Here is a 15,786-nt window from a genome sequence, read left to right as displayed (position 1 = left end):
TTAGCATATTAGGCTTTTATTATATAGGATATGTGTGTGTGTGTGTGTGTGTGTGTGTGTGTGTGTGTGTGTATACATATGTGCGCGCGCGCGCACACACACACACACACGTAATAAAAGCTCAGAACTTGGCCAGAGTTCTAGGTCAAATCCAGGTATTCCTAGCTTTCTAACTTCAGCCTGGTTAATTTAATCTCTCTGACCTGTAAATGGATACATTGCCTTGTTAATCTATACATATAAAACCCTAAGCGACCTAACGATCAGTCCACTGGACACTGTGATGCGCACTGACCACCAGGGGCATATGCTCCCACAGCCAGCCTCCCACAGCCAAGCAGCCCCAATTGGCCCCACCAACCTCTCATGGCCCCTCACCCTGGCCAGCCAGTCCTGATGGCCCCGAGCCTCAATCGGGGCAGGAGACAACCCCAATTGGCTCCAATAGCCGGCCAGGCTGTGGGACCCCACCCATGCACAAATTCGTGCACTGGGCCTCTACTACTAAATAAAATGACACATAAAGTACTTAGGATAGCCAAATAAAATATTTGATAGATAGAAAGGACTCAGTGAAAATTAGTTTCTTTACCACTTTTGTTTCTCCCCTAAATCTTTTTTTTCTTACTTCAGACACATGAGCATGAGTGTGTGTGTATATGGAATATAGTCCTGTTATATAATAAATAGCAAAAGAATGGAAACATTCAGACTGGTTGAAAAAACTATAGCATACCTCGTTGTAAGAGGGGAGAAATGACTTAGTATTTTATAAGTGATTTCAAAGTGATTAACCAAATGAATAAGGCAAAGTGAGTATCAATATATAGTATGCTACCCTTTATTTAGGAAGGATGGGAGAATGAATCTAGGTGTTTTGTTTGTTTGTTTTTAATGAAAAGGTATATCAGAAATTGAATTTAAAAGTGGTTGGAAGGGGAGGAAGCAGTCTGGGAATCAGGGATAGATGCTAGATGTCTACATATGTACTTGTTTTATAGATTTGACTTTGGAGCCATGTAAACATTTCACATAATTATAAAAGAAAATTAAATTGCAAATATTTAAAATCAAAACCAAAATGAAATAAATGAATGTCATTATATATCTATTGGTCGCTTGAACACACAGAAGAATTATTTCAGATGAATTTAAATTAAAAATAATATTGTGGTTGTGCATCCTAATGTGAGATATTTTAAGGTCAAACAAAACTATAAGGAAATCCTAAACGCAGTCACAAATATTGTTACTAATATTGGTATTGGGATTTTTAAACACTTGATAAAGCAAATAAGCCATTCATTGTATGATTGTCTCCAGAAAACAAGATTTTCAGTGTTAGAGGAAAAGGAATATAATAGTAAAATCAAAGAAATCAATATCTTGTAACTTCAAATTTGAATCAGAGATAAAGTGAACTTACTGCATATTTTTTCTTAAATAAGGAAATAACTATTTCCTAGCTTTACCCACAGAGAATGCCTAGAAATAGTAAGCAACTCTCATGTAGAAACAAACAACACTAGTTCCCATATTTGCATTTTTGAATATCATTTCCCACCAGAGCTCCTCAGAGAAATTGCCTACTCAAGATCTGGGACACGAATGTATTAATAAACCTAGATCATCTAGTGATATATGGAAGCTGTCAGAAACTACTATAGACACGTCAAAGGACACAAGAGCTAAAATGAAAGAGCTCCCATTGACTAATGAGGGGAATACTAAAAAACTTAATCTGTACCAGTACATTAGCTTCTCTCTCAAGAATATATTTTTAAAAAGATACTGTATGATGGCTATGCAGCCTATATTATGATATTATGATAATGTTGATATTTGATTATTTTATGATACATTTTAGTGTTATGCCAGTGTAATATTAAATACTTTTAATATCATTTGAATCTTTTCTAATGTTAATATGTTTAATAATGGTAAGATATGAAGAAAACTCGCACTTATTAGGCAGTTACTATGTATTACAAAGCCAAACTTTAAATAGGAAATGACATTCTGAGGAAGTTTTCAAGATGAGGGGAACTGGAAATTAATAAGGCTAAGTTGATGTGTGAAAAAATCCAAAATATTTTGTCTTCTTCAATCATGTAGTCTGATAACATAAGGAAATACATTCATGTGGTTCTTAGGTTTATTAAACAGTTTACTTTTTAGAGTTTAACCACAACCATGAATTAATTTCATAAAATATAAATTTGTTCCCTTGTGCCAAAAAAAAGAAAAACTAAGTACTTTCCATGTAAGTATGTGAAAAACAAAGTGTTATATTTTAAGAGCGTTTAATATTAATAATAAAAGATATCATCACATGCTTATATTCCCTGCTTTGTGGTAAAGATTTATATGCTAATTTGTTTAATTTAGTTTTCACAATCAAATGAGGCAACCTAGGCTTAAGGAGATGAAGTAAATAATATATAGAAGTCTATGCATTTTTCAACAGGTGATCTTTGTATGCTTTTTCTGTGCCTGGCACTTTTTTAGACTTTTGGAGTATAGTTGTTGTAAATAAGCAAGTGCTCATGTACTTACTTTAGATTGTGTGGTTGAGCAAAAAGTGATTTTTAATACTTGATGCCAAAAGTGCATCAAATACTGACAGGAACAAGCTTGTGGGTATTTGAGGAACAGAATAAATGGCTAGTTGGTCTGGAGAATAAAGGAAGAAAAGTGGAATAGTATAAGAAAGTCAGAGAAGTAGTCAAGGGCCAGATTATGTACATTTATAAACCAGAGTAAGGAGTTAGGATTTGACACAAGTGCAGTGTGAGTGACTTTGAGGAATTATGATATAGGTTTGGTTTTGATAAGATAGGTAGGTAGGTAGGTAGGTAGGTAGGTAGGTAGATAGATAGATAGATAGATAGATAGATAGATAGATAGATATGCGTAAGCAACTGAACTACCATATGACCAGTTGACTGGTCGCTATGTGTGCTCCCACATTGGGACCGCCGCTCAGCTGACCAGCAGGCACCAGACGTAGGATTCACAGAGAGCGCTGCAGAGTGGCAGCGAGCCTACCGAGCAGGAGCAGCAGGGCCAGAATGAGCAGGAGCGGTAGGCAGCTTAGAAATGCTGGTTTAGGCCCAATCTCCACATACCCCACTAGTGCATGAATCCATGCACCAAACCTCTAATTTAATAATAAGTACAAGGTATAAGAGTAAATTACCTTCATAATGTCTTTTCTTGCCCATGCTCATTTATTCATCAAGATTAATTGAGCATTAGGCACTGGTCCAAGTTCTTCCAAGGACCAATTAGTGATTTCCTGTATGAGATAAAATTATGTGGTCACATAAAGTTTCACACATATTTAAAATTCATGCTATTTGTGAACAATTTGTATGCAGATTATCTTTATACTTTAGCTTTTGGGAACTTTGAAATGGACCTACTGATTAAAAATTTAAACATAGGTGTATGTTTCTTTGTGGGTGATGATGATGGGCTATAGAATTAATTTCATACTTGTATGTTATTTAAAAAAAGATGTCAGTTCCTATGCTTTATTTTTAAGTGTTTTATAAATTTAACTTTTCACCAGATAGAGTGGATTATATCTTCATTTGTTTTTATTAATCTCAGATCTGGAGGAGATCCAAAGCAGATTTGGTATATTCCCCATTTTGGTAATATATTTATATTTTTAACTGCCAGAAATGAAATACATGAAGTATTTAACATTTTTTATAGTCATTTTGTCCAGTGATGATGATGATGACAATGACAGGACTAACAGAAGAGAGAGCATATCTCCTCAACCTGCTGACTCAGCATGTTCTTCCCCAGCACCATCCACTGGAAAAGTAGAAGCAGCACTAAGTGAAAATACCGGTAGAGTAGAGCATGAACTAAGAAGCATTCCAGCAGATTCAGAATTAAATACAGTTCCGTTGCCAAGAAAAGCAAGAATGAAAGATCAGGTACTTTTTACATTTATTGATATTTATATCCAGATTATGTCTCACCTTTGGGATGGATGTATTTATTTGTTCGGAGGGTAATTTGGCAGTGTTAATAGGGGAAAAAGATGAATTATTCATTAAGTGGGGCTTAAAAGGCCACTTGGAAGATTATTTGGAAGAACAACCCTTTAAATCACAGGTTAAAGTGTAAACAATTCAGCAAGAAGAGATGTTACAACAGCAAGTAAGTATTAACAAGTTTTGTATAATTTGGGAACAGGGAGAAATCATTTTTAACTTGGTTGTATTCAACTACATTATTGTTCTACGCTTATAAAATTTTCAAAATGTTCAGATGGGAAAGATAAAAATTATGGCAAATAGACTCAGAGCAATATTTGTAATGCAGATGACATATATTACGTTAATATCTGTAATAGACTAAGAACTCTTAAAGATTGAAGAAAAAAAGAAAGTGAAAAAAAAGGAATAGACAAAGAAAATTCAGATAATAAGCTACCACATGAAAAGTACAAATTAGTAAGTTAAAAATGACTTCTCTCTGTTCCCAAATTATACAAGTATAAAATATATTTATTTATACTTACATGTTGCTGTAACACTAATTTCTTCTTGCTGAATAGATTACACTTTAACATGCGATTTAATGGATTGTTCTTCCAAATAATCTTTCAAATGGCATTTTAAGCCCCACTTAATAATCCTATTTTAGACAAACTTTCAAAATGAATACAAAATCAGTTAATACAAACTTCTGGCAAGAATCTGAGGAAAAGAGTACTTTTGTAATTTGCTGATGGAAAAGAAAGGTGTTAGGATCTTTGGGGGAAGCAGTGTAAAAAATATCTATTGAAAAATTTTAAATGTGTATGGAATGACCAAATAATTCATTCCCTAGACTCAATTTCAAAGGAATCTTCCTCTCCAGTACATAAGAATGTATGTATAAAAATGATTCTTGGCATACAACTGCATATAAAATCATTGCCCATTAATATGGAAATGGATGAAGAATTTATGGTATATCCACACCATGGACTATTGTGCAGTCACTGACAAAAAAAATTAAAACTATATTAATGACTTAAAATTTTTACTTGGTACTGTTAAATGGGAATACCAGGATGCAGAAATATGTACATATTTTCTTATTTTTGTAAATTACTTATAAAAAATATTTTTAAAAACCTGTAAAAAATTATATATGGGGCCCTGATTTGAAGTGTGCTCCTCCTGTACACCAAAAGTATGGCAGGTTCGATCCCCAGTTGGTCAGGGTGTTGGGGGGCGGTTCAGGTTTTGAACAGCTGATCAATGTTTCTCTCTGTCCCTTTCCACTCTCTTTCTCTAAAAATTTTTTTTTAAATCAAAATATATCCTTGGGTAAGGATGAAAAAAATTATACATGGGTTTATATATACATGTCATGGATTACAGGAATATAGATAAAAATATGGGAACATACATATTTGGTTGTTAAGGTGGAAACCATAAGGAATTAAAATAAAGAGCAATTATAAAGATAAAAGAAAAAATAAGGATTAATATTTTTAATATAATCTTGAAGGATGCCTTTCCAAATGTGTCTGCACAAGCAATAATAGCAAATGAAGTGATGAATATATTTGAGTAAATGAGAAATACAGAACAGTGTAGCAAAACATCATAAACATAATTTGATAAGTAAATGCAAATGAAGAAAAAATAAGGAACTGTGCGACAATGTGAGTTGGTCCTTTATATATTTTTAATTTCTTAAAAAAATCAAGAAATAGAAACAAAGTATAGAAAAATGACTAATGGAAATGAGTAGAGTTCAAACTAGTAGTAAAGTATTGAAAATGAAACTAAAACAATATATTTTGTTAACTGTCAGTGCTGAAACACTTTTCAAGTATAATAGTATCTCATTTTGGATAGTGTTTGGAGGAATGGAGTATTGAGTATGTAAATTGGTAACATAATTTCTGGAAGGCAATTTGGCAAAAATCATATATATCTGGATTTAGCTGTGAAAATACTTCTTGGAGAATAATGTGTCATGCAAAAAGTCCAGAAAGAACTCAGATGTCAGCATAGTAGAATTCAATTAAATAAATAATGGATTTCCATGTGATAGAATTTGTGGGTGAGCAGATTTCAGCTGGAACATTGAACAATTAGGGTTCCTCAGAGATCTTTTAGAGCAGGGTTCCTCAAACTACGGCCCGCGGGCCACATGCAAATACAAATATTGTATTTGTTCCCGTTTTGTTTTTTTACTTCAAAATAAGATATGTGCAGTATGCATAGGAATTTGTTCATAGTTTTTTTTAAAACTATAGTCCGGCCCTCCAACGGTCTGAGGGACAGTGAACTAGCCCCCTGTTTAAAAAGTTTGAGGACCCCTGTTTTAGAGGCTCCTTGGAAGGGTATGGACTGCCCTAGTTCTAGACTCAGTCTCTACTATGGATTTAGCTGGAGCACTTCTTAAGTTATTTATCTACTTACTAGAGGCCCGGTGCACGAAATTTGTGCATGGGGTGGGGGTCCCCCTCAGCCTAGCCTGCATCCTCTACAATCTGGGACCCCTTGCGGGATGTTGGACTGCCGATCCCTGTGCGATTGGGCCTAAACCGGCAGTCAGACATCCCTCTCACAATCCGGGCCTCCTGGCTCCTAATGGCTCACCTGCCTGATTGCCCCTAACTGCTTCTGCCTGCCAACCTGATTGCGCCCCTGCCAGCCTGATTGACGCCTAACTGCTCCCCTGCTGGCCTGCTCGCCCCTAACTGCCCTCCCTGCAGGCCTGGTCTCCCTCAACTGCCCTCCCCTGCAACCCTGGTCACACCCAACTGCCCTCCCCTGTCGGCCCAATCGCCCCCAATTGCCCTCCCCTGCCAGCCTGATTGCCCACAACTGCCCTCCCCTGCCAGCCATCGTGTGGCAGCCATTTTGTGACAACGTGATGGTGGCTATCTTGTGGTGCATCACGCATGACGCCACCTAGGCTTTTATTATATGGAATTATTGAGCTAAATAACATGTCATTTGAAGAAATAATTCTAAAGCTAAAAAGAGTTTTTAAATCTATATTATATGTTACTATTAATATGTGGGAAAATATTTATAATAAATCTGTTAATAAGCCTGAAAGAGCAGTTTATAGGAAAAAAATGTGTGTGCATCACATTTTGTTTTATTTTTTTTTCCTGTGACATAGATCACAGAAATGTCTCTGTAGGTATAATGAGAATAGTGCTTATCTCTACGCATTGAACATTTTTCCCTCTTTTTTTTTTTTTTTTTAACCAGGATAATGTTTTATTCTTGTGTTGATAATGAAGTTTTTAACATAATTTTAATTACTTTAAATTTAAATTATACTTATGTTAGAAGCCTGGTGCATGAAATCGTGCATGGATGGGGCCTCTCTGGGTGGCTTGTGGAGATCAGGCCAAAACCCGCAGTCCAAAGTTGCCTGCAACTCCTACCTGCTGCTCCTGCTCATCCTGGTCCCACTGTGTCTTCTGTGGGCTTGCGCCCAATTAGTCCCAATTGGGAGAGGCTCGCACTGCCACAGCAGCGTTCACCATCCATGAGCCCTTCGTCTGGCGTCCTCTTGAGGGGAGTGATCTTTGGAACGGACTGAAATCTGCTCTCTAACATTCCCCAAGGGGCCCTGGATTGCGAGAGGTTTCAGGTCAGGCCGAGGGACCCCACCAGTGCACGATTGGGCCTGGGAGGGACCACAGGAGGGCTCCAGGGTATGTCTGGTCCATTCCCTCAGTCCCAATCAGCCGGACTCCAGCAGCAAGCTAACCTACCAGTTGGAGCATCTGCCCCCTGGTGGTCAGTGCACGTCATAGCGAGCAGTTGAGCGGCCTTAGCATATCATTAGCATACTACACTTTGATTGGTTGAAAAGTGGACCAGTCACCGAACAACCGGACACTTAGCATATTAGATTTTTATTATATAGGATAAATATTTTATGCCCTGGCCGGTGTCACTCAATGGTTAGAGAGTTGGCCTGAGCACTGAAGGTCTTGGATTCGATTTCTGGTCAAGGGTACATGCCTGGGTTGTGGGTTTGCTCCCCACCCCTGGGCGCATGCCAGAAGCAACGAGTTGCTGTGTCTCACATCGGTGTTTCTCTCTCTCTTCTCTTGCTCTCTCCCTCCTTTTCTCCTTCCCTTCCTCCCTTCCACTCTCTGGAAAAGCAATGGGAAAAATATCCTCAGGTGAGGATTAACCAATATATATATATCTATTTAATAAATCAACTAGTTAAAGTTTAATATATAAAGAAGCATCCTTTATTAATGCAAATAGCCATACCCTTAAATCACCTGTTTGCTAAAGAATTGTTGATTTAACCCCAAGTTCTACAACCACTACTACTGTTACTAGGTAACTTATCTAGTATTTTATTGTGCATGAAGCACTGTGCTAAGCTGTTTATAGGCCTTAGCTCATTTGAGTAGATACTCTTCATATTTTACAATTTAGGAAACCAAAACTTACGGAGTTATTAAGTTTACAAAATCAGATTAAAAGATGTGTGGCTGTGATTTGAAACCAAGAAGTCTTATTCCCAGAATACCAGTTTTCACTTTTGTGCTATTCTTTTAAAGTAATAACTAGATAAAGTATAGCTATATAACATTGAAGAGTTTATTATTATATAAAATCAAAATTTTTACTTCATCTGACACCGCTGAAGTAAAATTAATCTTATGTTTTGATAATTACATTTCTCATATTGGGTCTTCTGCATTTATATATACTTAGTTCAAAGCCTTGTTTTAGTACTTTATTAAGTGAAAATTTTTTTCTTTTTCAGTTTGGTAATTCTATTATCAACACACCTCTAAAACGTCGCAAGGTGATTGCTCAAGAAACTTTAGTTGATCCTGTATCTTTAAGCTGCCCAAGTTCCTATGGCAGTGTCATTTTAAACTGTCGAAGTATACGAGTAGGGACACTCTTTCGGCTATTAGTAGAACCTGTAATTGTAAGTACATTCTTCTGTGTTCATTGTACCAACTATAAGATTCATAATTCTGTGGCTAAGGCTAATAAGTAATACTTTAAAATATCTGAGTTAAAATACTTGATAGAATATTAAATTAAGATGTTGTATTTATTTAATAGTATATAAACAATTATAAATAAATCCTCACCATAAAAGTCAGTAAAAACTTTTTTATAATTCATTGTTCAAGGTAGTGACATATTCATTGTGGGAAGATACTTAGTATTTTAACTAAGTTAAAAACTTTCCACTTCTTTTAAACAAAATAAATTTTTATTGATTTCAAAGAGGAAGGGAGAGTGGGAGAGAGAAACATCAATGATGAGAGAGAATCATTGATCGACTGCCTCCTGCACATCCCCTACTGGGGATCTAGCCTGCAACCCAGGCATGTGCCCTTGACTGGAATCGAACCTGGGACCTTTCAGTCTGCAGGCCAATGCTCTATCCACTAAGCCAATGCAGCTAGGGCTACTATTTTATTCTTAATGCCAACTCAATGAAAACAGTATTTTAAAGAATATAGTGACAGAAAGAAGAATCCAAAAGTTTTGGAGTCTGCAGAAAAATGTCTTAAAGCACTAAGACTCCTAGAAATAGATTATTGAACTACTATAGCCACTCAGAAGGCACTGGTTCAGCCCTAACCTGTTTGGCTCAGTGAATAGAGCGTCGGCCTGCGGACTGAAAGGTCCCAGCTTCGATTCCGGTCAAGGGCATGTACCTTGCTGATCGCTGTTTCTCTCTCATTGATGTTTCTAACTCTCTATCCCTCTCCCTTCCTCACTGTAAAAAACCAATAAAATATTAAAAAAAAAAAAAAAAAAAGAAGGCACTGGTTCAGTATCCACAAAACCCAAAGGACTTTTCCATAGTCCTTTAATTTTTATCTCTCATATGTGTTTTCTTACTATTTTACAGCTACCAATCCAAATCAAATTTGCGTTTTCTGTTTGAAAATTTAATGTATGAAAATTTAATGTAATCTCCTTAACTAGCTTTCTTAGTCATCATTTTTCTTCTTCTCTAATATGCTCTATACATTGTTGGTAAATTGATCTTCCTTTTGCACTGCACTATTTTGTAAGCCTTTATAATTCCTTAACTTGGTGTGCCTGGCTATCCATTTCTAACCTTTTAAACTCTGTCTTGTAGTATTCTTCTTTATACATAAAGTAATATCTTTAAGAAAACACATTGTATTAGGAAAGTTAAAAGATTGCTTTATTATTATGTAAATTATGGTAACTAATAGCTATTTTCTAGGATTTATGATTGTAGAATAAATATGATCAAAAGCGGGGGGGAACTTTATAGGTTAAGTTTATAGGAGAAAACGAAATGTGGACCTGATTTCTTATGCAAGAAAAGCCATATGGGAAAAGAGCAATCTTTTTTCCATCAAAAAACTCTAGCTTCTCATTATTTAAAAACTAGAATGATATTAAATACTCCAGAGATCTAAAGCAAATCATATATAGACAATTTATTATTGCCCAGCAGCATTGTTATATAGCAGGGTTTTCAGGAATTTACGAAGCTTCTGTTTTGTTTCAAGCCTTCATGGTAAAGATTATCTTTGATGGGACTGTCAGATAATAAAAATGTTATACTATGTCTTATATATCAGAAATTTCCAGGAATATCTTATAGGTTTTATGACGTTCCCCCTACCTTATTCAGAGCACCATTATTCAGAACTCCTTAGTATGGTAATTAAGGCTGTTAATTTAGCCATTTAGTTGAAAGTTGCATAGTCTCAAGGCTATCTAGCAAGAACAACATCAAAATTTGAATGAATTTTTTTACATGAAAGTTACAGATTAATATGTATATGATCTACTGAAGAAAAACTGAATTTAGTTTAAAAAATAAAAGGTAGTGTGTATAATACAAAATATGTTACTATAGGTTTTTTTTTTTAGTTAAAATGCTAAATGAAATATTTCAGCTAAAAAGTAGTTGTGCTTATGATTTGGAAATTTGCAATCTGTTATTAATCTTCCTTGTACCATGGGATTTAGCCAAAGAACATTTTTATAAGGTATAGTGGATCTGTAATTTCTTCAGATTGTATGTTAAAAGATGATTTGACATTTTCTTTCTGTACATAACTTCCTTTATGTTTTGCACTGAAACGATATATATCTGCCGTGTCATTATTAATCTAAGAAACAGATTTTAAGTATTTTACAGTGGAAAGACTTGACACACTGCCTTCAACAAGTGATTAAGCTTGTATCAATAGTGGGGCTGGCTGGCATCATGTGCTTTCGATGTAATGCAGTCCAGAGTGTTGTACATTTTTTAGAACCTAGCGTGGATTTTTCAAAGGCTATTTATAAAAAGCAGAAGGAGGTTTCTCTCTGTAATAGACAGTAGTAAACAAAAGAGAGACTAATGTAACATTGCCTTGACAGAATCATCAGGGGAAATTTAAGGCAAATATAAAGGATAATTTTGAGCAGTTGGGGAAATTTGAGTATGAACTGTATGTTGAATGAACTTAATTTTGATTTTCTTAGATGTTGTAATAATGAACCTTTCTGCCTTTATACAGGTTTAGCAAAAGAGAAATGACTCTGTGTGTGTATGTGTATGTGTATACATCTATATATGTATAAAAGCCTAAGCAACTGAACAACCAGTCGACTGGTCGCTATGATGTGAACTGACCACCAGGGGGCAGACGCTCAACGCAGGAGCTGTCCCCTGGTGGTCAGTGCGCTCCCACAGTCAACCTCCCACGGCCGGCCAACATCCTGCAGCCCTTTCCCCCGGCAAGCCAACATCCCGCAGCCAACTTCCTGCAACCCCAATTGGCCCCGATCGCCAGTCAGGCCAAGGGACCCCAACTGTACACAAATTCGAGCACCAGGCTTTTAGTATATACATAAAGAATGATTAAGTGTAGGAAGATACTAAAGTTAGTGAATCGGGGTATGATTATTCAGGTATTTATTGTAATACTAGAGGCCCGGTGAATAAAATTCATGCACTAAGGGGGAGTCCCCTCAGCCCAGCCTGCTCCCTCACAGTCTGGCACCCCTCGGGAGATGTCTGCCTGCTGCTTACGCCCAATATCCCCAGGGATAGGGGATAAGCCAGCAGTCCGGGACCCCTCGCTCCTTACCACCTGCCTGCAGCAGAGGCAGGGAGATGCTCCTGCCACTGCCGTTGGCACTTACCAGCCATGAGCCCGGCTTCTGGCTGAGTGGCGCTCCCCCTGACCACCAGGGGGCAGCTCCTGCATTGAGCGTCTGCTCCCTGGTGGTCAGTGTGAGTCATAGTGACCGGTCACTCCGCCGATCGTTCTGCCATTGTGTTGATTTGCATATTAAGGTCTTATATAGCATTTTCGCAATTTCTCTTTGAAATTATGAAAAAATAAGTCAATAGTATAAGAATATTCTCAGTATTTGAATCAGAAAGGTGAAGCCTACCTTTCTGAGAGGTAATTTGGAAGTGGGGAGGTTATCTTGTTTTATATTTAAGCACGTGGTAGATGATTTGTTTCTTCTGCCCTCTGTAATCTAAGTGCCGAATAATGTGTCATTTAGGTTGTTTGTAGCAAAATCCTCATAAATCTAGATTGGCATTAATTTGTTTTATTTTTTTTAGTTTTGTTTAGATTTTATCAAGATACCGCTGGAAGGTAAGCTATAATATGTCTTTATGCTAACTTAAACTTTTTTCACACTGAAGCACTTTACAGGAATGAAAGATTAAATTAAACATACATGATTAGTTATTAGATATATTTTAACACATTGTGGACGGATCATGAGAATTCTCGCTTCATATTATACAGTGTTTTACAAAGTATCATACTTTTAAAAAGATATTAACTTGTAAGAACATGTAATAAATAACTTCAAAATGCAGTGGGTATTTAATTTTAAAGCGTGCCTTTAATATTTATGTAAAGCATTTTTTGTATTCGTTCAGTAGAAACTTACCTGGGCACTGGGTAAAGCTAGCAATAAAACTACTGGTCTGCAATGTGTTAATAGTGTGATTTCGTTCTGTAACATCACAAAATCTATGTTTAATTGTAAGTATACTTCATTAGAACCCGCTTTTGGAAAAATAATGCAGAAGCTTCTTTAAGACAGTTATAAGGATTTTTCTTCATTTCCCACTAGAAGTTACTATTTACAGAGCATAATAAATGTGTTTTACTTTAAACTTGTATTTTCTCACACTCTTCTTCATTTATGAATTTGCTGTTTTAAGAATTGATTCATTTTCCATTTCCATTTGTTTTCCTCCAGAAGCAGAAGCTGATCCAGTAGGCTTTACTTTAAATACCTCTGATCTAACTAAATGTGAATGGTGTAATGTCCGTAAATTACCAGTCGTATTTCTTCAGACAATACCACCAGTTTATGAAAAGCTGAGCATGCTGATACAAATGAGTATGGATGATAAAGTTTGGACTCATTGTAAAAGAATGCATAAGTTAACAAGTAAGTTATGTAGATTGGATTATAATAATAAGTATAATCCATTGACTAGCAGAATGTGAATATACTTTGATAGATCTTTTATGTATATTATATTATACTAGAGGCCTGTTGCACGAAGAGATTCATGCAATAGGCCTTCCCTTCCCTTGGCTGCTGGCACCAGTTTTCCTCTGGCACCCGGGACCCAGGCCTTTCGCTCTGGCTGGGCTCTGGCCAGAGGGTCCCCCCCTCCCCCCCCCGCCCCCCAGCTGTCAGGCCTCACGGGCCATGAGGCCTCGCTGCTCAGTGGGCTTCGGGGCCATTTGGCTTCGCTCCACCGCTTGGAGCCTATGTATGCAAATTAAATGCCATCTTTGTTGGCGGTTAATTTGCATATCACCCTGATTAGCCAATGGGAAGTGTAGCGAAGGTACGGTCAATTACCCTTTTTGTCTTTTATTAGATAGGACTAGATGCCCAGTGCAGAAATTCATGCACTGGTAGGGTTCCTAGCGGCTGGCAGCCAGGTACTCCCTCCCTTCCACTGGCCGCCTGCCCCGTCCCCTGGTTGAACTCCTGGATGAACTCCCGGTCAAGGGGACAATTTGCATACTATGCTTTTATTATATAGTATTATATTATATTTATTATATTTATTATAAGAACCTTGTAGGATAGATATTACTTTCCCCTTTTATAGATGAGGAAAAGCCCACACATGAAGTGGAAGTTCTAATGATAAAACAGGTTTGCTCATTGTTTTCAAAATGCTTAAAACTCCAAAGGTCTGCACTCTTTGACCTTGTATTATATGAGAAAAATGATTTTTTTTTAAATTTTCAATTACAATTTGCTTTCAATATTATTTTGTATTGGTTTCAGGTGTACAGCATAGTCCTTAGATAAAATGAACTTTTTAAAATGCACTGATAGGTACTAAGTACAACCATATAAATCTGGAATCCTTGAAACTTACCCTGAATTAGAAGTTTGCAAGTTCGTAGAATGTATCTTCAATCTCTATAATAAATGATATGGTTCTGATATTTATGGCATAGCATGAATATTTGTAAAATAAATACTTTTCAGCAGTAATTGCTGCTTCAGCTTAAGAGTTTGCACATTAGTGAATAGCAGTCTTTACAGCTAAATTCTCTGGCTCACTTGGAAATTTTATTTGTGTTTGATAAAATTTTTAATTTATACATATGTAAAACTATAAATATATTTTGATCCTATTAGATGAAGTAAATCAGTTATACCCACGAATAGATTTGTTCTTGAGCTACTGCTAGAGTAATATGTTCTGATTCCTTTCTCTTAATAATTTAGGTGACATTGTCAGGTAACATTGTCACTGGTCTTCATTTTATATTTATTTTATATACTCTGCCAAATATTGTTTTGAACATTGATACAGGGATTTCTGGTGATGTTCTTGGAATAACTAATTGTTACTCTTTTTCTAATAACTTCCTATATACTTATTTTTTTCTTTTAGACTTATAGTTATATTGATTTCTTTTCAGATTTGGAAGAACAGTATATAATTTTAATTTTTCAAAATGCCCTTGATCCTCAAGCAAATACGGTATTTGAAAGTATCGTTACTGAAATTGGTATAAAGAATAATGTATCCAATTTTTTTGCGAAAATTCCCTTTGAAGAAGCCAATAGCAGACTTGTTGCCTGTACAAAAACCTATGAAGAAAGGATCAAAGGAAGTTGTGTGCAAAAAGAAAACAAAATTAAAAATGTAATTATGCTTTTTAATTTTAAAAATATAATCTTAAATAACATAGCTTTAAAGGGAAATATGTTTTATTATGATACTATTCATTTCAGAGTTAGATTTTTTAAATTTCATCTCAGAATTGTTTGCTTTTATATGCAATTTGTAAAATATGTTGTGTCAAAATATAATGGTGAATAGGTGACTTTGTGACAAAAATAGTACTTGGTACAGGTCTTAGAAGCATTTTTAGTTCCTTTCCATACTCTATTCTTTTTTTTTTTTAATATATTTTTATTGATTTTAGTGAGAGAGGAAGGGAGAGAGAAGTATATTTTGACTGCCTCCTGCACATTCCCCATTGGGGATTGAGCCTGCAACTTAGGCAGTTACCCTGACTGATAATCAAACTGGTGACATCTCAATGCATGGGTCAGTGCTCAACCACTGAGCCACGCAGGCTGGGCTCCATACTCTATTCTTCTTTTCTTTTCTTTTCATCTCCTTTTTCTCTCTTTTTTTTCCTCTTTCAACATACATACACATTACTGCTATATTCTAGTCTGTTATTGCCCTGCTGGTTTCCAGTGATGCCATAGGCTTCAATAAAAATAAAGGAGTTTTGGTCCCTGA

General features: G+C 36.1%; 1 protein-coding gene across 2 annotated transcripts in view; it reads left to right on the top strand.

Moving 5' to 3' along the window:
- The window catches only part of SENP6 (SUMO specific peptidase 6), a 104,328-nt gene that overhangs the window by 61,440 nt on the left and 27,102 nt on the right, over window positions 1-15,786 (top strand). For both annotated transcript variants that reach the window (XM_070418218.1, XM_070418219.1), the window contains 5 exons: window positions 3,724-3,953; window positions 8,782-8,952; window positions 12,595-12,628; window positions 13,248-13,442; window positions 14,951-15,177. In XM_070418218.1, the coding sequence (XP_070274319.1) occupies window positions 3,724-3,953; window positions 8,782-8,952; window positions 12,595-12,628; window positions 13,248-13,442; window positions 14,951-15,177 (857 nt within the window). The remainder of the gene's footprint in view (window positions 1-3,723; window positions 3,954-8,781; window positions 8,953-12,594; window positions 12,629-13,247; window positions 13,443-14,950; window positions 15,178-15,786) is intronic.

The sequence above is a fragment of the Myotis yumanensis genome, unplaced genomic scaffold (assembly GCF_028538775.1).
Source record: "Myotis yumanensis isolate MYYU_CA2020_CCGP unplaced genomic scaffold, mMyoYum1.0.hap1 SCAF_6, whole genome shotgun sequence".
NCBI lineage: Eukaryota > Metazoa > Chordata > Mammalia > Chiroptera > Vespertilionidae > Myotis > Myotis yumanensis.
Note: the sequence above shows the minus strand (reverse complement) of the source record. Positions and strands in the feature narration are given on the sequence as shown.